This window comes from Megalops cyprinoides, chromosome 17 (genome assembly GCF_013368585.1).
Source record: "Megalops cyprinoides isolate fMegCyp1 chromosome 17, fMegCyp1.pri, whole genome shotgun sequence".
Classification (NCBI taxonomy): domain Eukaryota; kingdom Metazoa; phylum Chordata; class Actinopteri; order Elopiformes; family Megalopidae; genus Megalops; species Megalops cyprinoides.
Genome location: NC_050599.1, coordinates 22052605 through 22076190, shown reverse-complemented (window position 1 = coordinate 22076190; position 23586 = coordinate 22052605). Strand labels below are relative to the sequence as shown.

Below are 23586 nucleotides of genomic sequence, written 5' to 3'. Positions count from 1 at the left end.
TGTTTGTTTTTGTTTAATCCACTTCAGGGATCCCAAAACATGGTCTTGGGGATTTCCCATGTCCTTTTGTCCTGTAAAGCATTTCTTTTACAATTATATGAGTGTGATGAAAGATGTATTTTGACCAGTAGTAATTCAGGGAGCTTGGAAATCAGATCAGGTCTCCAGTAATTAAGGCATTAAATTTCTGTATGTGGCTCTGGGGCAGCTTGTTTGAAAAGGAGGGCTGTGCTAAGTAAGATGTAATTGATTGATTGATTTGGCATTGAGAGTTGCACAGGAGTACTCTACTGAATATGTGGACACCTGTTCTTGGCAACTAAACAGCTGCTTTTGGGAAACCAAGGGTTCGCAGATAAAGCGAAGAGTAATGAGGCAGACCTGTGCTCTAGTTAAATTGGTTTAAACGTGCATGATTTCTGTTGTTTTTTTTCTTTAATGTTGGAATGGCCAATCCCCCCCACCCTTGTTCTCCCAGTTGGGAATGTCCATTTGTACATAGAGATGCTGCTCATCACCATGACCATTGCTAATGATTCAAGAGAGTGCAAGCAGGGGCACATGGACCTGCAAAACACGTGATTACAAATACCACGGCCTTTCACAGCACCGTCCCCCCACCAAGCCTGAAGCACACAGACATGAATCAGAGGAAGATACTTCATGTGCAGCTTTATACTGACAGGCTGTGGGTGCTTGATTGACCAGCAGGGGTCACCGGTGTGTGATAAGTGGGACAAACCCCTGGCCGACCCTATGTACCCGATGGAGCGAAGCCAATTTGTTACACTGCTGTGGGCTCCTGACCATCGTTGGCTGTCGACACAGCTGGGATTGAAACTGGGCTGTAGGGCTTGGCTTGTTCTTTTACCGTCTGAGCCACTTGGGAGCCCATTGTCAGTAATCTTAATGGATTGAGACACTGGTTGGAGTGTGAAGTGGTATACACTAGAGGTACCCTGGACTGAGTTTGAAAAGCCAGTGACTGTTTACCCTGGAGCTATCAGTTAGGTAGCTTTGTTGTAAGTCAGGCTTTTTTCCCCCTCAAGATGAATGTTCTACTTCAGCTGTAGACCAAGAAAGAAGAGTAAGAAGGCCCGTCTAGATAATTGATTTTAATCATGCCTTGAAATGATGATAGGAAAACTACTATTCCTTTGTTCTGTTTCTGCAAACATGGGTTTCTCCTGTAGTGGGCTGAGGGTTGTTTTTTATTATTTTTTTTTTTTTTTTGCTAATAACTAGATTGAATGTAGCTGCAGCTGTAACATTCCCATATTACTAGAATGCACTGAGGTTTCTTTGCACATGCACATATAAAACAGAAGCAGAATATTAGAATGTTTTTTAAAACCAGCTCTCTCTTGCATGGTGCCCTGTGGGAAATGGTCAACACAGTTAATATCCCAACCTGCCTAATGTCCCCCTAATTTTGCCGTATGGTCAGGGAGACATTAGGCGGGTTAATCTGTGTCAGCGGTGGAGTGTGCCTCTGCTCACCCGGGCCTGCAGCAACAGAAGGCGTCCTATACTGATCTCCGTTACGTAATGGTTCTGCATACATTTAAAGATTATCAGATTACAGATTAATTATATAAAATTGTCAAATGGGTTTTATTTATTTATTTAGCCGTAATATGGTAACGTAATGCCAGCGTTCAACAAATGGCCACATATTGACCCAAGCATGATTTTTGTGGGTTTGACTGTCTTTCTGGAGTCAGCACTGTGTTTGCGTTGTGCCTTGGCTTTTCAGGTTGGTCCTGGGGCTTCTAAGCCTTATCCCATGGTGGTTTTATGCTCTCTGAAGTTCCTTTCTGGTAGTAGCAACAGTGGAGCAGAGTGGCAAGAAGCAGGGCTTGAAACCCAAATGTTGCTGGTTTAATTCCCCTCTATTGTATTACCCAGAATTGTTTCACCCAGATTTGCCTGACTAAATATCCAGCTGTATAAATGGATAACCTGTGTAAGCTGCTCTATATAGACCTTTCCCTAAGTGATGAAATGTACATGTAATGTCTGTATATGATATTGTTCCTCTTAAAGAACATCTGTGTAGAGTCCACTTGTGTGTACTCTATTAAGCATTGTCCCTTAGGTCATTTATCTGTGTGTGTGTGTTCTGCAGTGCTCTTCAGCTTAGCGTAAAGAGGGTAGAGGTGTTTTGCATACAGTCACATTCACGGGTGGGGAAGAGATCGCTGATGGTGCTTTTGTACAGCTCGTACAGCAGAGTGTGGAGCTTTGTACTGCATTAGCCTCTGATGAAAGTCCTCTAACATTTAGCAGAACGGCCTCTCTGGAGTTCATAATTACTCCAGGGATTGATTTATTGTTGGGGGAGCAGGGGATTGAAAGAGGGGAGAGTGCAGAGAGGAGACAGATGAGCCAGCAAGTGTTGCCAGTAATTTCTTGCATAAGCGGCGCAGTCAGGTGTCCAAACAGAGAATCCAGGATTTATTTTTAGACCTCAGGCTTAGCCTTTGTGGATGAGTGCGTGCCAGCCCAGTTTTTAGGGATTCTCAAAAAGCTAACTAGTAAAAGAAAACCCACTCCAATAACCTAATACAAAAGGGAGAAATAATTGGATACATTCCAGTTTCATCACTGTGTTTTGTATGCCAAAATTCCGTGCATGACTTGAATTTTATGCATTGCTATCGGAGGTTTAATTGTGCTGCCTGTGGTCCATCCATTTGAGTCTCGCCGTCCTCATTAAACGCACTGTTTCTGGTGTTAAAGCTGAGAGGAGCCGCACTAACGCGGTGCAGGGCCCTATCTGTTAGCTGTCGGCGTAGATGCTCAGTGGATGCATTAAGCTCCTGCATTTCCAGGAAGCCCTGGGAAATGAATCTCCGGCTGAATCTGCACTATGACCATATATGCATCCGCGGATATACAATTCGCCACACTGCAGTCACTGTACAGCACGAGCTCATCATTTCCACGGCACGCGCTCTACAGCAGTTTTGCTTCGCCGTTCAATCACAAGCAGTGATGCAAACTCAGATTTGCTCCCGTCAGATTAAATGATGTGCATTTTTTTTTGGCCTACAGTTGGAGGACAATATTTCCGTTCAGGTAATGCATAGTTGAGATGCATGAACAGCGAGCGACCAATTAACGGCTAGAATTTGAATGAAACGGAGTACCAAAGTCACCTTGACCCACTTGGTGTATTAATCTATATGGATGCTATTTTCAGGGCCAGGCTTGGGAGACGTCGCATAATAAACCTGTAGTGGGCAGTTCAATTTCGCCTGCACCCCCCTCCCGACAAAAGATGGCATGCCCTCACCCTCCCATCGATTCTCACCTGTGCATGAGGAGGGGAGGCGGGTGTCGGAACCGAATCGAGGGCCAGAAGGGGGAGTGACCCATGCTCAGAGGACACGCGGGCACCCCCTCAGACAGGCGGGTCTGATTTACACAGTGTCAGGCAGATGGCACCCTCGCTGCGGCTCGGAGCGCCTTCGCTGGCAATGCCGCCGCGTCCTCTATTTTTACATACGCGGTCAGACTTGGAAATGGCTACACGGCACCCGCTGGCTGAACCGTTAACTACAGAGCGTAATGGCGGCAGGGCTTTTAATTATTGATTGATCCTTGCGGGGCTCCTCGGGTTGTTAATGGAGTGCTTGTTGGAGGAAGCCGGCCGTGTGTAAGGAATAGCAGAAGTGGGTGCAGTACAGTGTGTAACAAAACCGGTGTATAAAGCAAAACGTCACGTTACTTTAGGCGATCTGCCACTCGGTTAAAAACAGGACAGGCCTGGCCTGGACTGACCTGACAGGTACTGTTTTAATGGCCCCAATATTGCAACAGTCACGTTCTCTAACTCGGTAACTGTTTCTTGTGTTGTCCAAGATAGATTATGTTGGTCTCGAGGGAATGGAAGTCCGTCTAATCTGAACATTTTATCACACCAGTATTTTTTTCCATTATAGGCATAACTACATTGTGCATGGCGGTAATCCTTCATATAAACATTTTCAGAGCAGTCGTGTTACAAAACAGAATTGCATTTGTGATGTAGAGTGCAGTACACTACAAATCACATGATTTTATTTAGGTTAGATTTTTTTTTTTTTTTACTTACATTGGAGCCAGGTTACATAACACACATGCTGCACTGCATAGATTTGGGTGGATGTCTTCGTATGGTGCTTCTGGTGGGAGATTGGCCGACGACCTTGAAGCAGCAGAGAAGGGAGGAAGTCTGGCTGACATTAGAATGGCTCTGCCCTTTGACCTTTCTCGCCAGCATCCTGTGTGAGAGAAAATGCTGAATCAGATAAGACCCATTAAAAAGATATGCAGCTTAAAGGTATGCTATCAGTGATCGTGACAACAGCAGAGGGTTCCCATATCGCACAAGCATGAGCGCCCTCCTTTGTTCGCAGGGGCAAATTACACTCTGGTACAGAAGAAGCAGAGATGATTCGCAGGTGAGTGGCAGGTATACATATGAACAGGGATATCTTGTAAAAATCTATATGTATAAATTTCTACAGGGCAGCGGGGAATGGAGATGTTAGGACAAGAGCTCTTGGCCCTACTTCTAGAGGACTAGGCTTTTCCAAGTCCTGAAAATGACTGTCACAACAGGAAGCATCTCCTAAATTGGATCAAGTGCTGTCCTCCAGCAAAGGGATTAGGACCTCTTTCAGGTCCCTCCGAAGAACTTCAAGTTGATTAAAAGTTGATGGCTTTCCAAAACAAGACCTTCTCTTGAGTGTCACAGATGATAAACTTTAGATTGCGAGTGTGTCTGTGCCTGTGCACTCACACTGAGATGGCCTATAGCTTTATTTCCCATTTTGTGTATTTTCTTCCCATCAGACTCGGGTTCGTGTCAATTTAGCATCAATTTAAGACAAGAGCTTCTGCCCTTCAGGGCAAAAGCGTTTCAGTGTGAAATGCATTTGGAGCCGATGGGGCAAATGTTGTCTTTTGGAGCAAACATCTGTTTAATCTTACAGCCCTCTAGTGGGAAGTGAAACCTTGCTAACAGCATTATCACCCTATAGTGGGTGATAAAAAACTTTTCAGATTTTCAGTGGCTTTGCAGTGTCTCCCTTGTACATGAAAATCCATGTTTGTGTGGACTGAAATGTAAAAACCATTTTAGTTGAGCTAAAGGCCTAGAAATTGAAGGTAAAATCTCACTCTGTCTCACACACATAAGCATAATTGGACGTTTTGAAAGATGAAAATGTTTGCTGTTGTGCAGATAGTTCCAGCTTAGCTTTTTGTGCTTATATTCTGTATTTGTTTCTGTATCCGTTTTTCAGTTTGCACTGTTGCTTTAATGTTAATAACCATCCAGCTAATGTTGTTTATTTGCAAAAATGGTCAACAAAACCATGTGAAAGTGGTGCATTTTCTCAGACATCACTGTGCTGTGCTGAAAGGTCAAAGATCTTGGGCTGAAGCAGCTAGCAAGCAAAACTAGGAAACAACTCATTTTATGTCAAACCTGTATAGCTCACTTGTGTAGTAGCCCTGTTTTTAAGATGGCACAAGAACAAACTAAATTGATTTTAAACAAGATACTCTGAGGGTTGCAAATCAGTAGGTTTCCTGGTGGTACTGGGAGTCCATTTGCACCAAGCATCCCATACAAAATTCGAGATGTTGAGAGGTGATATTCACCAGGTTCATCTGTACATGTGTACATTATATATAGAAATTGTAATAAAGCTCTGCATTACCTCAGTGCATGTTGTTCCCACACTAACTGCCCAATCACACACCACTAACACTGAGCTAGTGAGTCATGTGATCTATGCCCTTTCACCACTTGACCAGTTCATGTGCCAACATTGAAGAAGATCCTTCACGACAGTATTTCATTGTGTAATGTGGAAATTTTATTTAACAATGTTACTCGCAGCTCTGTGTCTAACACAGGGGAAATTCACGCGTATGATGCTGTTACTGCACTTCTAGTGCTCCGCTAGACACAGATGACATGGTAGAAATGTTTACTCAACTGGAAAGGATTGCCTCATACACGCATAACTGTAGAATTATTACATGACGTAACATAACATCTGATGTTCAATTCGATGCCCGCCTCAATATGGTCCCCTGAATTAAAGCACACATGGGGAACATGATGTTGTACAACTCTTAATTAAATCAAAGCTAATTTTGGATTGTTGTGGATTGAGAACACAATTTCTGTCCGAAACAGCAGATGATATTCATCTGGCTGTTCATTTCAGTTATCAGTCCTGTAATTTTGCATCTATGCACATCTGTGTCTACATGTATGCGTGTTGCAATGTCATTGAAATGGTTACACAGTTGGTGCATATGTATACTTTGAATTGCATTCCTCATCCACTGATATCATGTAGTGTACCATACAGCCTTTGGAAAGGCAGATTAAGTTAGTTGTGTGTGGTTGTACTGTTGAAGATAGTTACAGAATTATGGGGAAGGTAAACCGCTTTCATGAAGCTGAGGTCCCTTTGCAAGGGTGCAGCTCTTTGCAGTATGGACTTCTTTGATAGGCCAACAAAGAAATGTATATTGACATAATTTTGTGTTAAACCCTTTTTTAATATATGTGTTTGCAAGAATCGAGCATCCATCTAACATCTCCCTGTTTTATTTATTTTTTTTATCTGCTGTTACTGGAGAAGTGATTAAAAAGCTCATTATAAAGCTGTTTTATGAACTTGGTTTGAAATTGTACTGCTGTGCAGTTTATATAAGCCCTTCCAGCTTGGCGTATGATCGAAGCTCCTCGGATCAAAGCTACCACTGTTGTAAGACTGTTTGGAGTAGTCAGTGCTAGACAGCATATGATTCCCTGTATCTGTGCTGCTAATTGCCTAACACTGTTGAATGTACTTCATGTAAGTCGCTCCGGATAAGAGCATCTGCCAAATGAATAAATATAAATGTAAAATATGAATACAGGGTTTCTGCTTTCTAGATGGGTGTAGTATATGCTTCAGAGATGAATTATATGACACTGTGTTGCAGTGTAGTTTCATGTCAATTGTGTTTTAATGTCTTCTTGACCTGTCGATGGATCTGAAGCCAGGGCCATTATGTGCCTGACCCCCTGTTAAGGATCGCATGCGAACAGATTGGCAGGCTGGTGGCGTTTCCATAATGTCATTGGTCAGTAAAACGCATTGACATGCACAGACCTGTGTCCTCTGGGAGCTGCAGGCCAGGGCGCGGCAACCTTGAACGTCCAGCATCCTCATTCTCTCGCTTTCGCTGTCACTCTCTCACGCCGTCGTGCCCTTGCACCTTTCTTGGGTATTCCTGTGAAGCCCATTGAAATCTGCCTGCAAGAATGACTAGTAACTACACACTCAGAATCATTTGCAGAAAGAAAAAAACGGGCCTTAATGGTTTTTAATATTCACATTATGTCCAAGAGCTACAGCAGCAGGATGGCTGATATCCTGATTTTTACATTTTGTTGTTGCTGCTGTCTGCCCATGTCGCAATACCAGAATGTGGTGATAAAATGACAGATTTTTTTTAGCTTCAACAGAATCCCCTTTGGACTGAATAACACCCCTGTAATAAGTGTCTCTCTGGGTAGAGCCCCTCTCACAGATTGTAACTCTTGTTTCTTCGCAGCGATCCGCGAGTTCCCCGATGATCTCTTCTCCAACAGAGAGCGCAAACAGGGGGCTGTACTGCTGCACATATTTGCGGTGGGGAACATTTCTTCTTTATTCACCTCATGTAGTGGCTCACTATTCTCCTATCCCTCACAGCGCACTTTGGTGTCAGTGTATGCCGCAGTGTATTGTAAGAAAGCCTATGCATGCGTGTCTGCCATATAGATGCTTTCTCTGTTGTTCTTGTAATGTATTCACTCACATTATAGATCAGAGCTGTTAAGGATGGTTTTAATTTGAAGTGTTTTTCAGCTCTCTCTTAATCTGGGAATTTAAATCTCAAAACATTATTGTTGTATTTTTTATTATTATTACTTTAATCTTTATTTGAATGAGGTAAGTCAGTGCTTTGAAGAAACAACAACATGCACTCACTACAAACATCCAGCACCAGGACTGGGCAGCCATTTACTAAATTGTCTCATTTACAATACAGTACACTTCTTTAAGTAAATACTACTAAATATTGTTTTATGATGTTCTGACAATCTACGGAAATACACTGTTCTCTGGCATCCTAGAATCGAGACCCTCTGGCTCCCCCTTGTGGACAGATTATTTTAATACCTCTAGGTCCCCTGAGGTTCTAAGGCTGATCCATAATTGATGCATCTCCTCTGCATTATGGAAAAATGTGAGCCATATTTCATGCCCGTCGAGCAAAGATTCTACAGATTACTCCCTGCTCAATAAAGTGCCCAACATCCAGAAGGCTGAATATAATGAAATCAGTGCCAGGAAGAGGAGTGGTTTAACGCCTCATTTCCTGATTTTATTTATTCATCAATCTAATTCCTTTTTTTAATCCCTCCCTAATCCTTGAGGGTTAGAAGTCCTTTTTCTCCATTATGCACCTTGCCAGTTTTGGCCTGGCGAGTGTGATCGCTTCCGCACTCGTGCACACACGAAGGTGGCTGCCGTTGGAAGGGGAGAGCTGGGGCCTCCTCGCTGAATCGTGTCTCCTCTCTTAGGCTCTCTACATGTTCCTGGCCCTTGCCATCGTATGCGACGACTACTTTGTGACGTCACTGGAGAAGATCTGCGAGGTGAGGTACCTGGAGCACCGCAGTCACAAGGCCTGCTCTCACCACCTGCAGACACCGCAGGTTTAACGCACTCGGGGCAAGTGGTGACATGAAGGCCTCTGTTTTCTCTTTCCTCTCTTGCACAGAAACTTGACCTGAGTGAGGACGTCGCTGGGGCTACGTTTATGGCAGCGGGAAGCTCGGCTCCAGAACTCTTTGCCTCTATAATAGGTAAGGCGCACACACACGCACACACATTATGGAAATGCCAGATCTCTTCTTAGTGTCTTTGGTCAGTTGATTCAGCCTGCTCACTGCTCTCCAGGTGTCTTCATCACCCATGGCGATGTGGGAGTGGGCACAATCGTTGGCTCGGCGGTCTTCAACATCCTGTGCATCATTGGTGTGTGTGGCATCTTTGCTGGGCAGGTTAGTGGCTTTCATCGTAGTCTCCAATCTCCCCTTGTCTCTGCGCTGTGATTAGGAATGAATTTGGGCAGCAGCATGGCGTAGTGGGTCAATGAATTGCTCTGAGTAGAATAATGTAGGTGTAAATGATAGGAGAGACTCTGTAAGACTGCTAAGTGTTAAAGGAGAATGTTTTTAATGGTTATTACGGTAGGCTATGGTACACTTGTGAATTTATCATAGGACTTTTGCTTATATTGCCACTGCTTATCACCACAATGTGTGATGGATTGACATGCTTGGGTGTGGTCTGCTGTATTCACTATGTACTGTGACTTCTGTGCTTGTATTTAAGTTGATTCTGCCTGAGAGTGCCCATGCTCCCTGCAGCCCAGAGTCACTCCATTACATGGAGCTTACATGGCTTTGGTAGCATGCCCTGCTGACCCTCGCCGTTTCCTCTCCCTGCAGGTGGTGCTGCTCACGTGGTGGTCAGTCTTCAGGGACTCCTTCTATTATACCCTGTCCGTGGTGGCTCTGATAGCTGTGAGTCCTGCCCACCTTGTCCCTAATGCCTCCCTTTAGTCTCCACAGCCTTAAATACCTCTTTCCATAGCCCAGCAGTTGTTAAATAATTTCTGGACAACAGGTTGCAGGGGCAGGGCCAGAGAGGGACAGTGCTGTACCCTTGAGCAAGACCTGATTTGGGAAATATATGCTTTGCATGCCACCTTCACATCAACTACGCCAATAGCGTTAATGATATTTATTCTCTGTACTACCTTAACACAGATGGTTCTAGAAACCCAGCTGTCAGCATAATCCCCCCCCCCCACAACAAGCACAAACACCCTCATATCACACCATTGCTGCTGGGCTGGTTTGTCATGTGATCCCTGACCCGTGACCTCACAGTCTGCCGTGCAGTGCTCTCACAAGCACAACCGTGTCAAGACAAACATCTAACTGCACTGTTGGGCTCTCTCCTCTCTTTCAGTTCATCTACGATGAGCAGATCTTGTGGTAAGCTTCCCTATGTCTGCGCTCACTTTCCCTCAGTCAGGAAAGCTGAAGGTGCCTTTTCAGTTGGGTCCCCTACCTAATCATAGATTACATATTTCCTTTTCTTGTGTGTTAATGTAGTTTGGTATTGCACTTCTATGGCACTAGTTAGTAGAGAATTGTATGACTGAATTCACATGTGGTCTGTCATTTGTCTGTCTGTTCTTGTGACTTTATTTGGTGTACTGTGGTACCCTGGCTTTGAAAGCTGAGCCAAGTCACAAACTCTAAGAGTGAATATGAAGTGAGCACCACAGGGTTTGACACTGTGCCCCTCGTCGCAGGTGGGAGAGCCTGGTGCTGGTGGTGATGTACGCCGGATACATTCTGATCATGAAGTGAGTCCCTGTTGCCCAACCCTTCCCCTCCTGCTGTGGGGGGGGGGGGGGGGTGCTACCAAGCGTCTTATCTTTACAACTAGTTATGATTAGTGCAATTTTAAGATCACCTCATGAATGAATCTGTACACTGTGTATTCTCTTAGCCCTTGCAATCCAAAAAAAAAACAAATTTTGCAAATTAACAAGCAGCTGTACTTCCACACATAATCAGCCATTTTCTTTCATAGACAGGTAATGCATAAAAAAATTGTAGCGATGATTAACTCAAGGGTATTTAAATGGTGAAATAATAGTATTTGTGTCATTGCCTTTGGGCTGTATTGGTAATATGTTTGCAAAGGAGTTCACCTAAAGTTCATGCATATGAATGAGAGATGTGCAGAAATTACATGGTTGTGCCCTAATGTGGTCATATATTCACGTAAGCAGGTCAGAATAATCCACGGTATTTATAGAAGAGTGATCTGCAAAGATCATAATTCTGTGGCATTAGGTTAATTGACTGTCAGTCATTTATTATTAAGGTGGTACATTTATAAATCCATGTTAAACAGATGAAATTCTCCTTCTGAAAAAAAAGATCAATTTAAAGTTTTCTTGCCTTGATGCATTTTCTTCCAACCTTAGCCACAGACTTTGTCAATTTAACAGTAAATGTGATCACTGTTGGATAGCCCTCTTTCTGTAACACGTCATGCGCGAAGAATATGCAGATACTGTATCTTTGAGCGTTACAGTTCAGGTCATACTTTTCAATGCTTAAGGAGTGACATGACTCTCAAAAATGAACAGCAAGCCTTAATATTGTACCAAGGTCAATATTGTAGGGACGGCAGTGTAGCATAGTGACAAAGCAACAGGAGTCGTAACCGAAAGGTTGCCGGTTCGATTCCCCATGGGGGTACTGCTGCTGTACCCTTGGGCAAGGTACTTGACCCCCATTGCCTCAGTAAATATCCAGCTGTAAAAATGGATAATATTGTAAAAACCTGTAACTGATGTAAGTCACTCTGGATAAGAGTGTCTGCTAAATGCCAATAATGTACGTAATGTCATAAAACTGGTAGAAATCCTAAGGGATTCTTGGTGTTTGTGCGGTCAAGAAACTTTCCTCAAGGTCCCTGCTGGATTACACCTCCGGTCATTTCGCATGTTTGTGGTTAAGGTTAGCGTTTGGGACGGGAGGCTAAAATGGTCCTGGGGCTAGACCAGGAGCATGAGGAAACTGGAGGTATTCTCTGCGGGCTGTGGAGCGGGAGGAGCAGCACTGTATTCGGCACTGAATCCAGCTAGCTTGCTGCATGCCATAAAATGCCCTCTTTTTGTGAGCCTCTGAGAACAGATTGAAGGAGGATAATCTTCTCCATCTCATTGCATGGGTGATAAGAGGGGACCTGATTGCTTGATTGCTGTCCAAATTAAAGTCATTCCAAATGCAGCCCTTTTTCTGTCTCTCTCTATCCCTTTTTCTCCTTTCTCCTGTATCTGTCCCTTGGCATGTCTCTCTGTACCAGCCTCTTTCTCGCTTTGTTTATCTTGCCAACTACTTGAATTTTCCGTAAGAGTTAGAGCTGTCATGATTTAAACCATAAAAAGCACCACGATATTGTGCTGTTTGTGCAATAAGCTGTGAATAAGTGACTGGTTCTGATGCAAGTTCTTATTTATCCCCTGAAAATGGCAATAAGAACGCATCAATCTTTTTGTTTGCAGTACCATCCAAACACGTCAGGAGAATAACACTTTCTGATGCGATAGATGTCAGTACAAGCATTCTGTTTATTGTGGAGAAAACGGTTAATGAGAACAAATGTGAAGGACTGGACCAGCATTAATCTCTCCAAGATGATGATCCCTAAACATGCATGTTTGTTTAAAACATGCAAATTTGTCCGATAACACTTTCACAGTTGACCTTTCACCAAATCTTGTAATAGCACTAATTGTTTAACTTGGATATGTATCAGAGAAAAAAAAGGAATTCATTGCAAAGTAGTTAATTTGTGCTGTCCATTTGAAGAGCTAATTATGCATCTGAATTATAATGATTCTGCACTACTTTGCCCAGAACAACATTTAAAAGGCAATGTTTTGTTTCTTTGTCAGGCCCTGATAAATGGATTTGGCTGTGTTTTCCCCTCCCAAAGACACCCAATCTCACTCCCAATTAGTTAACAAGACATAACTCTGCTTGCAGGACTATTGTATCTTAGTGAGTCAAAGTGGGAAGCCGTCATTATTCATAATTAAATATTTCAAAGTTATTTTATGTTAACATTGTTAGCTCTTTGAAGAATGTTACGTGAACATGACAAGGACGTGTTACGGATTTTAGTTTTGTTTTCCCCTTCTTCCCGCACAGATTTAATGTGACCATGCAGAATTTCTTCACAGGGAAGGCAAACAAGAACGTTGCCAACGGTAACACCATGAGCAGCGAGATGGAGGATGGTAATGCTTGTTATGACAATATTTGGGATGACCCCTCAATGCCATTACTGTATCCAGGTAAGGGTAACCAGACAGGCTGTGTTCTAGTTGGGACAAAGGAGATTTTTTTTTTTCTTGGAGATAAAAGATTCAAGTTGGGGGTTCAGAAGGGAGGCTGTTTGTGTGTGGGAGGAGTGAGTGAGTGAGTGAGTGAGTGAGTGAGTGAGTGTGTGTGTGTGTGTGTGTGTGTGTGTTTGTGTTTGTGTGTGTGTGTGTGTGTGTGTGTGTGTGTGTGTGTGTGTGTGTGTGCGTGCGTGCGCGCGCCATCGATACAATTTCACACCGGAAATGATTGCTAAATGTCATTGCCGAAATGGCACTGGCGTTGACCCCAATTCACACCAGCACTCCCTTCACAATGTACCAGGGAGAGAGAGCAAAAATGTGACAATTCCCACGGTGCCCTTGTTGATATAAACAAGTGGGAAAATAATGAGAAAGTAGTCAAATTTGCATTCATATTAGGATGAATCCGAAACAATCAGAGTGGGTCCTGGAGCGTGTATATTAATGCCTAGAAAAACAGGACGTGCTCATCCTTCTGATTTTTAACATGGGAGTTGATCAGACTGGTCTATGCAATGCGTGGTTACATGGCATAAAAAGTACTGTCTTATTCTCGACTCCATTCACATCAAATAAATGCCAGAGGTTCTACATGAAATGTATTTGCTTAGCTGGCAGCCTTGTCTAGGGTTACTTGCGTAGTTTGCATTTTTTTTTGCATATCATCCATTTACCCAGCTGATTGTATTACTGAAGCAATTCAGGTTTCCTCGCTCGAGGGTATTGCCAGCGGTACACCATGCAAGATCCCCAAGATTTAAACCTACAGTCCTCCATTTTGAAAAGCAATTCGCTAATTGCAGTGCAACACTGATGCCATTGACATCAGCACTACTAGGGCAGATGCTGCACTTTTTAAGCTCGCCTTCACATCAGTGTTATCAGCAAATCGGAGGGCAATGCTGGCAATCTGCAGTATGAGTGGGATTGAGGTGAGAGATGTGGGTGCATATTCAGGTGGTGACTGAGGTGTGGGCGGGGTTTCTGGAGGTGAAGCCAGTGGTCTCTGAGACTGATAGCGGGGGGCTGTGCTGTGTAGGTCAGGGTGGGAACGTAAGCCTTGTTGTGTCTGTGTGGCTCTGTACACGGTCCTCCTTTGTCCAGCGTCTTGATGCTCTACCCTTCCTGCTACTGTCTGCTGAGCTGGCTGAGATGTACCTGCTGATCTCCGCGATGGCCTCGGTCCTCTCTCCCTCAACGCAAACGCTCCGTGACACAGTGCAGCCACTGTGACAGCCTACATCTCTGGTGGCGTTTCTCTCCTTTCACTTAAACTCCTTCTCTGGAGACCATCCTTCCTCTAACTTAGACACGCCTGTCTGTTTAGCCTTACTAAAGCTTGTGTGGCACATTGTTCTGTGGTGTGGAGTGTTGCTTTGCTATGTGTGCACGCACGTGTCGTTACGTCCAATCCAGTTCTTTGCTTAATTAACCTTAACCTAACGATTCCTGGGGGTAACGAAATTACTAAATGAACTATAACTATGTTTTCAGTAGACTCTTTCCACAGTTGATCTCACTTCAGCAAATGCATGTGTGTGTGGAGCTAGTTGGAGCTGTGGCAGCTGTTTGCCTCTGCACAGCTCCTAAGCTTATTAATGTAACAATGTAACACAATGTTACATTAAGAAATGTCAAGGTTATGGTCCTGTGTGAGTGAGCTGAAGTTTCTTTGGATCACGCTAAAACTCCTAATTGAAACCTGACAGTGCCAGGAATGAAGGCTCAGGGCCTTCAGCACAGATTGGCCTTGAACTGTGTATGCTCAGGACAAAATGGAAGAAGAATAGAAGTTTTTAACTGCACATAACTGGTGTCTGCGAGAAAGAGAGAACAGACCTAATTTGTTTAAGCATGTAGTGGATTGATATGCGTGCTGTACTCATACTGTGTTTTTTTTGCAAGCACGTGCACTAGTCTGTATGCATTTTGTGTGACTCCGGGTGTTTGACAGTGTCTCTGGTCCCCAGTGAAGCCCAGTAAGTCTTGCACTCGAGGCTCGGTGGTCATGGTGGACGAGATCATGAGCTCCAGCCCGCCCAAGTTCCGCTTCCCAGAGGCCGGCCTTCGCGTCATGATCACCAACCACTTCGGCCCCAAGACCCGCCTCCGCATGGCCAGTCGCCTCATCATCACGGAGGTACAGTGTACGCGTGGAGTCCATCCCCACAGCCAATCATCAGTCTGTGCCCGGCTTTTACACTCAGCGTTGGGGTTTACAGTTCTGCCCTCCACCCCTGATCGTAAACCTGCATCCAGCATTTACACAGAGGTTGAGGGTTAGAATTCAGAGTAAGTTGATTGGTTGATGGTGACAGCCAATATCAGGTCTGATGTCTGTGCATGTGGAGGGGGTGGCAAGGTGAAATGTTCATATGCTGTTAGGGCTGGGTGATATAGCCGTTGCGATATATTGAATAGCTATTATTAGCGCAATAGCAGCTATTCCTGGTATGTGGCGTTACATTTCTTCCCGTATTTTTTTCCCTTTAGTTATACCTGATGCAAGAGCACACCAAAGTTCAGTGAAATGCTTCCGGGGCAGTGGCGGTGGGTGAGCTGGAAACGGGGGAAGCCTGAACACTACCTTTAGATCTATCATTATTTAATTAACAAGGATTGTTAGGGTTGAAAGTAATGATAGATTTAAAGTTAGTGTTTGGGCTTCCCCTGTTTCCAGCTCACCCGCTGCCACTGTTCCGGGGCAGAAAAATATCACTTGTATCTATGTGTTGGCTAACTTACCTATTAGCTTTGAAAAACACCTAGTATATGTTTTCACTCTATCTTTGTAACCATGTGTTTCTATCTACCGCATGGAAACAGCATGGTGCTATTGCTGTGATATCAACATTGAATAGATACGAGTGACGTTTTTTCCTCCAGAAGCATTTCACATGGCCTTGGAAAACTGGAGGTGTGCTCCTGCATCAGGTATGACTAAAGGGAAAACAATACGGGAAGAAACCGAACGCCACATACCGGGGATAGCTGTTGCGCTAAAAATAGCTATTCGATGTATTGCGACGGTTATATCGCCCAGCCCGATATGCTGTGTTTGATAGTAGGATTTAGGTACTTTGGTGGTTTGGTGTGGGTGGTGTGGGGTGGGATAGGATAGACTGGAGTCATTGCAGGACCTGAGTACCAAGGCCACCCAGCTGCTATCTGCACATAAGAAAATTTTATAACAGTCAAGTGTTAAAACAAATGTAACTGCAGTGGGCAGCATGAGGTTGGGGGCAGAAGAGGGCATATGGGTGCATTATGAGGCTAATTTTAAACACACCTGTCACCCATAAGTCTTTGCTCTCCCCATCCTCTGTCCGGATTCGCCCGTGTCTGCCAGGTCTAATTTATCTCCCTCTCCTCTGCAATGCCCTTTGGCGAGCAGCGGCAGAAGCTGGTCCAGGCTGCCAACGGGGTGGACAGCGTGGTGGTGGATGGCAAGCCTGACATCGAGAACGGGAATGTCCCGGAGGACAAAGCGACCGAGGAGGAGGAGGGCGAGGTGTCCTCCCCCTTCAAGTTGCCAGGTGGGAGGCTACGGTGTGCACGAGAGAGCTCTTTAGAGGAAGAACTGCTATGACTTGCCTTGGACAAGGCTCTCTGACAGTGGTCACATGTGTCCATGGTGGATGGAAAAAGAAGTAGAACCTAAATATTACTGTTGTGCTCCTATACAGGAAAACAGGAAAAAAGCTCCCAAGTCATGCTCTATTTGTATAAACAAATAGAGAAAGTAGGAATGATGCATTACTTTGGAATTCAATTCTTGTCTTGTGTACAGAAATGAACACTAATATTTGAGCATTGCAGCAGTGTTGATTTTGTCCTTTTGCTGGCTGCGGTTGCCACATATGCAGACTGTTGCCGACACACACAAAAAGCATATCTTGGAGGACTGACGCAGTAGCTTGCACTGTAATGAGATTTGATCAAATGCCTCTGACATTAGCTGCTGTTCTCTGTTGTTCCTGCAGGGGGCATCATGAACAAACTGAAGTGGCTCATCTCCTGGCCTATTCTGGTACTGCTGTACTTCACCGTGCCCAACTGCGCCAAGCCGCGCTGGGAGAAGTTCTTCATGCTGGCCTTTCTCCTCTCCACGCTGTGGATCGCCGTCTTCTCCTACTTGATGGTGTGGATGGTGAGTTGCTGCATGTGGATGTGCCTGTGCGTTTGTGTAAATAACCTGGTCACGTGTAACCCTAACAAGTGCGTGCGTGCGTGTGTGTGTGTGTATGTGTTATGCAGGTGACCATAATTGGCTACACTCTGGGAATCCCGGACGTGATCATGGGTATAACCTTCCTGGCAGCAGGCACCAGCGTTCCGGACTGTATAGCCAGCCTCATCGTTGCTCGACAAGGTACCACTCAAGGTTTCCTCTCAGCGCAGCTTAGCACACAAATAGAAACCCTGCAATACTGTTTGTGGTAGAAATCAAGAGCATGGTGCTCTATTTTTTGCTTTGTGTCTGTATGTGTGAAGTTATTGGGCTTTACTGTAAAGTGCATGTGTGTTGAATCTACCCAGGGTATATTCTCTGCTTGTGTATCTGGGCTGGTTAAACCACATTCTGCCATGTGTCACAGCCATTGTGGTTAGCTTGGGACTCTGTATCAGGGGCAGTTGAATATTGCAGTAAAGCGTTTCTCTTCAGGCCTTGGGGACATGGCTGTTTCCAACACCATCGGCAGCAATGTTTTTGACATCCTGGTTGGGCTGGGCCTGCCATGGGCAATACAGACCATAGCTGTCAGCTGTGGCTCAAAGGTAAGGACTACTCTCCTTCAGCACCTCCAGGAGCGCTGTGTTCAAAACCTTCCATGTCTAACATCTGAGGGTTCACTTGGGGGGACTGGGAAAAGAACAAGTTTCAAAAAACCCTTCGGGTGCCTAAGGGAGGGGGGTGCCTAATCCTGTATTTTGAAGTCTCTGGAGCCTTTTCTCAGAGTAGAGTGACTGTGTTCCGATGGTCACATATGCTACTATGGTTTGAAATTTAGCAAGTTTTCTCAAAGCCTACGACTCCCTCCAGTCTGTGAGATCACTTCTTTTACTGTGATCCCTGTGACCATCCTGTGCCAGAGTAAAGTCCATTGGAGAGCTCTGCTTCAGAATGGTTCACTGTCATGCAAGGGGAACTAAAGGCCTGTGTCTGTCCTGCAGGTGCAGATCAACAGCCGGGGGCTGCTGTACTCTGTTATATTACTGCTGGGCTCAGTGACTCTCACTGTAAGTACTCCATCCAGCAGCCTGTGCTGTGTGTGTGTGTGTGTGTGTGTGTGTGTGTGTGTGTTTCACCTCTAATGCTCTGCCCCCCCCCCCCACTCTTCCCCTCTCCTGGCAGGTTCTGGGGATCCATTTGAACAAGTGGAAGCTGGACTTCAAGCTGGGCATGTATGTGCTGGTGCTGTACGCCATATTCCTCTGCTTCTCCATCATGATCGAGTACAACGTCTTCACCTTCGTCAACCTGCCCATGTGCCAGGAGGAACTGTAGGCTAAGGCTCCGAATTCGCTCTGCGGGCTGTAACCCAACCCCACCCCTCCCCGACCCTGCTCACTGTCCTCCCAGGCCCACTCTGCTCTCTCATGCCAGTCCTGTCCCTCACTTTCAGTGTCTCCCCCATTTAGCTTATCCCTCGCACCTTCTCTTGGACAGGAAGAGTTTTGTTTGTCCCGCTGGAGCCTATGGACTTGCAGGACGGGCTCTCCTCCCCCTACCCCCCTACTGAAACTCCACGATTGATATAACTGGACCTTCACCACTTCCTCTTCTTCCGCCCCGGGGGACACAAACTTCTCCATGGCAGCTCTCTTCTTCCCCGGGAACCCCCTCCCGACAAAGCCAGGCAGATGAGCTGTCCACCTCATTGTGGCTGTCTTGTGTGCATCTCTCCAGCAGAGGGCGCTCTTGCCTCTGCACTCCACTGCTGCCCGTAGTTCCACCTTTACTATCGGTCAGTTTTTAAGGAATGACTGCATCTGAGGCTGGGTGGCTCGGTGCTGAGCGCACCCCTAAAACTGACGGCTCAAAACATATCTGTATCTGTTGAGTATTGCACAATGTACACAGTATTTTTCTCTGAATTTATTCTCTTTGAAAACATGAAGTGATAAAAAACTGTGCTGGGAGAACAAACTACACCATAGAAACTGGCTTTTTAAATGGTTGTTATGCATTGAATTTGGGAAACATTCCAGTTATTTTTTTCTGCCTGTGGTGCAATAGGGAGAGGGCAGTGGGCTTATGACCCTCAGGGTAGGGAGGGGGTTGCCCGCCCAGGGGCGGGGACTGTCCCAGCAGTAAGAGATGGCTGCAAAGGCACTGATGCATACAAAACTGTTCTAAAAATAAGGCCATCGTGAAGCGCAATATGGCTGTGTGCCGTACCTTTTTGTCTTTGGAGTTTGGTCACCCACTGGATTTGTCTCTTGAGTGGACAGCAGAAGAAAAGATTTAGCCTGGTGGGTCGATGTCACTCTCCAAGGGGAGCAAATTCTAGCTCAAGGGGGCAGATGATAGTGAAGAGGACGAGGAGTCTGCTGGTTAGTGGTTTGCTGAAGTTCAGCGTGTCCATTCAGAGACGGGTATTTCACTTCCTGTTGACTTGCACAACACTTCTGACAAGGACGCTAAGGCACCGGGGGGAGGCTCCCCCCTCCGACCCGGGAAGTGATTGGCCTGGGCGGAGAGAGGGAGGGGCCACCCGGTGTCACACCTCAGGGATCCCAGCCCGAGATCCGAAATGTGACTAATCAAACGCGCCGAGGCGTGAATGCGATGTGTTTATACTTCTGAGACCCCTGCGATCTTTCCTGTGTTGTTGCCGAGCGACAGGGGGGGGGGGGACCCATGCAGAGAACGCACAACCACCTGAGAGGGTCCACCATCCCCTGCAGAGGCAGCAAATTGCAGGGGTCCCAGAAGCATCTCTTCATGAATTATTTGTAAATATTTGCACTTTAACTGGTTGTCCTCTCATTTGAAACAGTGCTTCCTTCTGTGAGCTGTGGGTGAGGGGAGGGGGGGGGGGGGGGGGGGGGGGCTACTGAATCTGCAGGTACATGCTGTTAGCTTGAGGGTGCACTGGATCTTCTGCCAGCTTCTTCGCATTCCGTAATTCATGTCTGCTCCTTGGCCACCAAAAGCACAGCCATGAACCATTTGGATTTAATGTGTCTGCAATGCATGATGGGACTTTGATGACACAGGAGAGTCCAGGGGCTTCATGGAGTCCTCTGCTTTGAGGCTGTTCCTGCCCACCTCCCAATCTGGCAGCTACAAATTATACTGCAGACATTTTACTTCATGCAAAAACACCTCCGGAATCTTGGTTCTGGATGACAATGGGCTGAAAGAGGCTGGGTATTGAATAGGGCATGTTCTTGTGTAACTGTTGAATTGAGAGAGTAACAGTGGAAGCATATGCAATATCTCAACGGGAGCAGATCAGGTCAGTGGGCATTGCGTCCGCTAGACAGAAACACCCCCCCCCCCCCCCCCCCTTCATTCCTGAAGCCGATGAACAAGTACACACTCTCACATGCATGTGCGCGTACAATCACACACACATGCACAAAACTGGATTCTACTGTTGTGTGTCTGTGGTTATTATCTCTGTGTAGTGCTTGGTGAGTTTACAGTTCTTTTCAGGGAACAGACCACGTTTGTTTTCGCATAGACCCGGCTGACTTCAACTTTATAATGTGAAACCTCTTCGTGGAAGAAACGGCTGGCCAACTGGAGCGCACACAAAGGCTCACAAACACTGATAAAGACCAGTGAATGTTGCTGATCTGGGATCTGCACCAGGAGGACTTTCCAGTTTCACCATTTGACCGTTTCTCACCACAAGAGAAACACTGGGGCATTAGTCTCTTGTACCCAAGGTACCAACAGTAACGGGTGAGGGTCAGAAACAGACCGGCCTCAGAGAGTTCACTCCTCTCAGCTGTACTCATTCTCTGTAATGGAAAGAGGTCTAATCACAGGGTCCTTTGCCCTAAAGCTGCTAATATAGTAGAGTTCAACTGCTGTGTACTTAGGAGGTGACCACACATGTCCCACAGGCTGTTCTAATTGTATGGAATGCCAACCCCCCCCCCCCCACTCTCTTGGTCTTGTTTTCCGTTTTAACAGCTTTAACATTGACGCTTGCACCCAGCCTGTCTGTGAAATTCCTACTCCACTGCACTATGCTCTCAGCAGTCTTTTTTTTCCCCCTAACACATTCTCTGGTGCCATTCAATGTTTAGATGTCCTTGTTGAATTGTCACAGAGCCAGCATGCCTGTAAATGATATGTTTGAAATATAAAGTCCAAAATTTAGATATATATATTCATCGGGAGTATTCTATATATGTTAAGGAGCAGACCCAGTACATTGAGGTTGTTTAATGGATACTTGATAGAATACATGCTGATACTTGGTAGAATTTTACATGCATACCACTGCAGATCTGAAAGGGTCGGGAGCAATGTTTTTTTTTCTAATATGTTCTGTATATTTTGACAAATTTCTTTTTTTTTTTTTTTACTATTTGACCATGTATATCTGTGTTGCGTGTTCATAAAGAAAAGGAATCCTATTTTTGAATTGTAAATATATTACACGCTCACATGGAACCCCTGGGTGGGGGGAGGGGGTGTGGGGGCTGGCATGTGCAGCTTTATTCAGTTGTGAATTCTGTAAGTTTTTTTTTTTTTTTTTTTTTAACCCCCCCACACCTAATTTCATCTAGGTTGTTCTGGTACTCTTTGCTTGCCTGTGTGGTCACGTCCTCATTGCTATATGCTGAGAGTGACAGTTGGTAACGCCACCGCGGTGTTCCCTCCCATCTGTACACAATGTAATATTTCACTGGATATTTACTGCATACAGCATACTGCAATCAGACGCCATGGATACTGAAGCTCTGCAATTACTGATTGTACGGACCGTGGGTGTATAGGCAGACACAAATGCACGCGCACACACACACAAACATGGAGAGGGGTGTGTTCTCTTGAAATGAAGGCGACCTAATGCACTGTGAGCGCAATGTGATGTTGGGTCATTTGTCAAAACAAATAAGATTATAGATATTTAATGGAAAAAAAAAAAAAAAAAAGTAACTATGAAACAAACTGAAGACATCTGTGTATAACTTAATATGAATGTATTGTCTTGCTATCAATGGGCATATCCAACTAATACATTTTACTGTAAAGCAATAAACATAAAAAACTGAACATGGCAGAAAGAATTCCTGTACATTGTTATATGAATCGTTGATTATGGGATGTAAAATTACAAATTAAATGCCATTTCTAAATGTTTCATTATTTCTTTAGCCTCTGCTGTACTTTTAACGCTACACTCTTGCACCTTGCCATGGGTGTTTGTGGTATTTGGTGGGGTGGGAGGGGGTGTGTGGTACCTGTACACAGGGAGTTTATTAGTTGAGTCAATGTTGATATAAGTGTACAGTATATCAGAACATTGTTAGCATGACACCGCCAGGACTGGGGATTTCTACATGAATCTGCATTTATGGACTTACATGGAAATACAGGGTTAACCTGTGGCTGTAGGGCTATGGCCTATTTCCGCCCGTGAGGAAAATGTTTGTGGGAGGTAGGAAGTGGGCAGGCTTTATATGGGGAGGGAGTGATGAGTCAGTAATGAGATGTGATGAGGAAAGGGCCATGAAACAGTGCAATTGACTTTCGGATGTATAATCTCCAAAATGAGGACAAAAATGAGCTCGCCAATTACAGAGGAATGCCATACTGGTCCATGGTGTTCATTGAGTTCTTTTTAAACACATCAAAACATTAGGTGTTCAGACACTGGTAAGTATGCCTGGTTTCTGAAGGGCAGCACGCGAATGTAATGGCTTATGCAGTTGCTTTGCTTTGAGGCTGTCTCTCCTCATTTCGCAATCGGAGAGGAACACTAAGATATCCTCATATTACATGTAGGTGTGATCTGCTACTGCTGAATGAACAGACAACAACCCCCCCCCCCCTACCCTGTCACCACATACACTCATCTTGCTGCAAATTCTGTCACACTCCAGTAACAGGGGAAATGTGTTTCAGTCTCTTTACAGCTGGCCTGTGTAACCAGCTGCAAACCAAAGCTGTGCTGTGTAGCATTGAATAAACACACAGAGATGAACACAAGAGGCAGGCGCATTGCCCCTCAGAGGATCAGCTGCTGCTTCTCATTTTTATAGGTTTAAAAGGACAGAATGAGGAATCTGAGGACAGATGGACATTCCTCTGCCCGGGGAGCTGAGGAGTTATTCGGAAGGTGGAGGGAGGGTATAGGTGTTGTCGTTCAGCACCAGCAGAGAGGCACACGGCCTCGCATTCCGGACCAGTACATCTGGATCCGTTTAACTTCAGACAGGAAGGGGGGGAGGGGTGGTGGTGGTGATGGAGGGAGGGGGGTGGGGGTTTAGAGTGAAGAGCGCACATGCTCAGTCCTCCCATGGCAGCCTCTCGCAAGAAGAATCAGAAACTTTTTCCTCATGCTT

At 45.2% G+C, this 23586-nt stretch overlaps 1 protein-coding gene across 1 annotated transcript in view; it reads left to right on the top strand.

The window, feature by feature from the left end:
- The window catches only part of slc24a4b (solute carrier family 24 member 4b), a 35843-nt gene extending 16845 nt beyond the window's left edge, over positions 1 to 18998 (top strand). The window contains exons 3-17 of the mRNA XM_036549829.1: positions 7615 to 7691; positions 8630 to 8704; positions 8830 to 8914; positions 9009 to 9112; positions 9563 to 9637; positions 10089 to 10114; positions 10438 to 10491; positions 12857 to 13002; positions 15021 to 15190; positions 16445 to 16586; positions 17034 to 17200; positions 17308 to 17422; positions 17717 to 17829; positions 18226 to 18291; positions 18407 to 18998. Of these exons, the coding sequence (XP_036405722.1) occupies positions 7615 to 7691; positions 8630 to 8704; positions 8830 to 8914; positions 9009 to 9112; positions 9563 to 9637; positions 10089 to 10114; positions 10438 to 10491; positions 12857 to 13002; positions 15021 to 15190; positions 16445 to 16586; positions 17034 to 17200; positions 17308 to 17422; positions 17717 to 17829; positions 18226 to 18291; positions 18407 to 18559 (1568 nt within the window). The 3' untranslated portion in view covers positions 18560 to 18998. The remainder of the gene's footprint in view (positions 1 to 7614; positions 7692 to 8629; positions 8705 to 8829; positions 8915 to 9008; positions 9113 to 9562; positions 9638 to 10088; positions 10115 to 10437; positions 10492 to 12856; positions 13003 to 15020; positions 15191 to 16444; positions 16587 to 17033; positions 17201 to 17307; positions 17423 to 17716; positions 17830 to 18225; positions 18292 to 18406) is intronic.
- The last annotated feature ends 4588 nt before the right edge of the window (positions 18999 to 23586 follow it).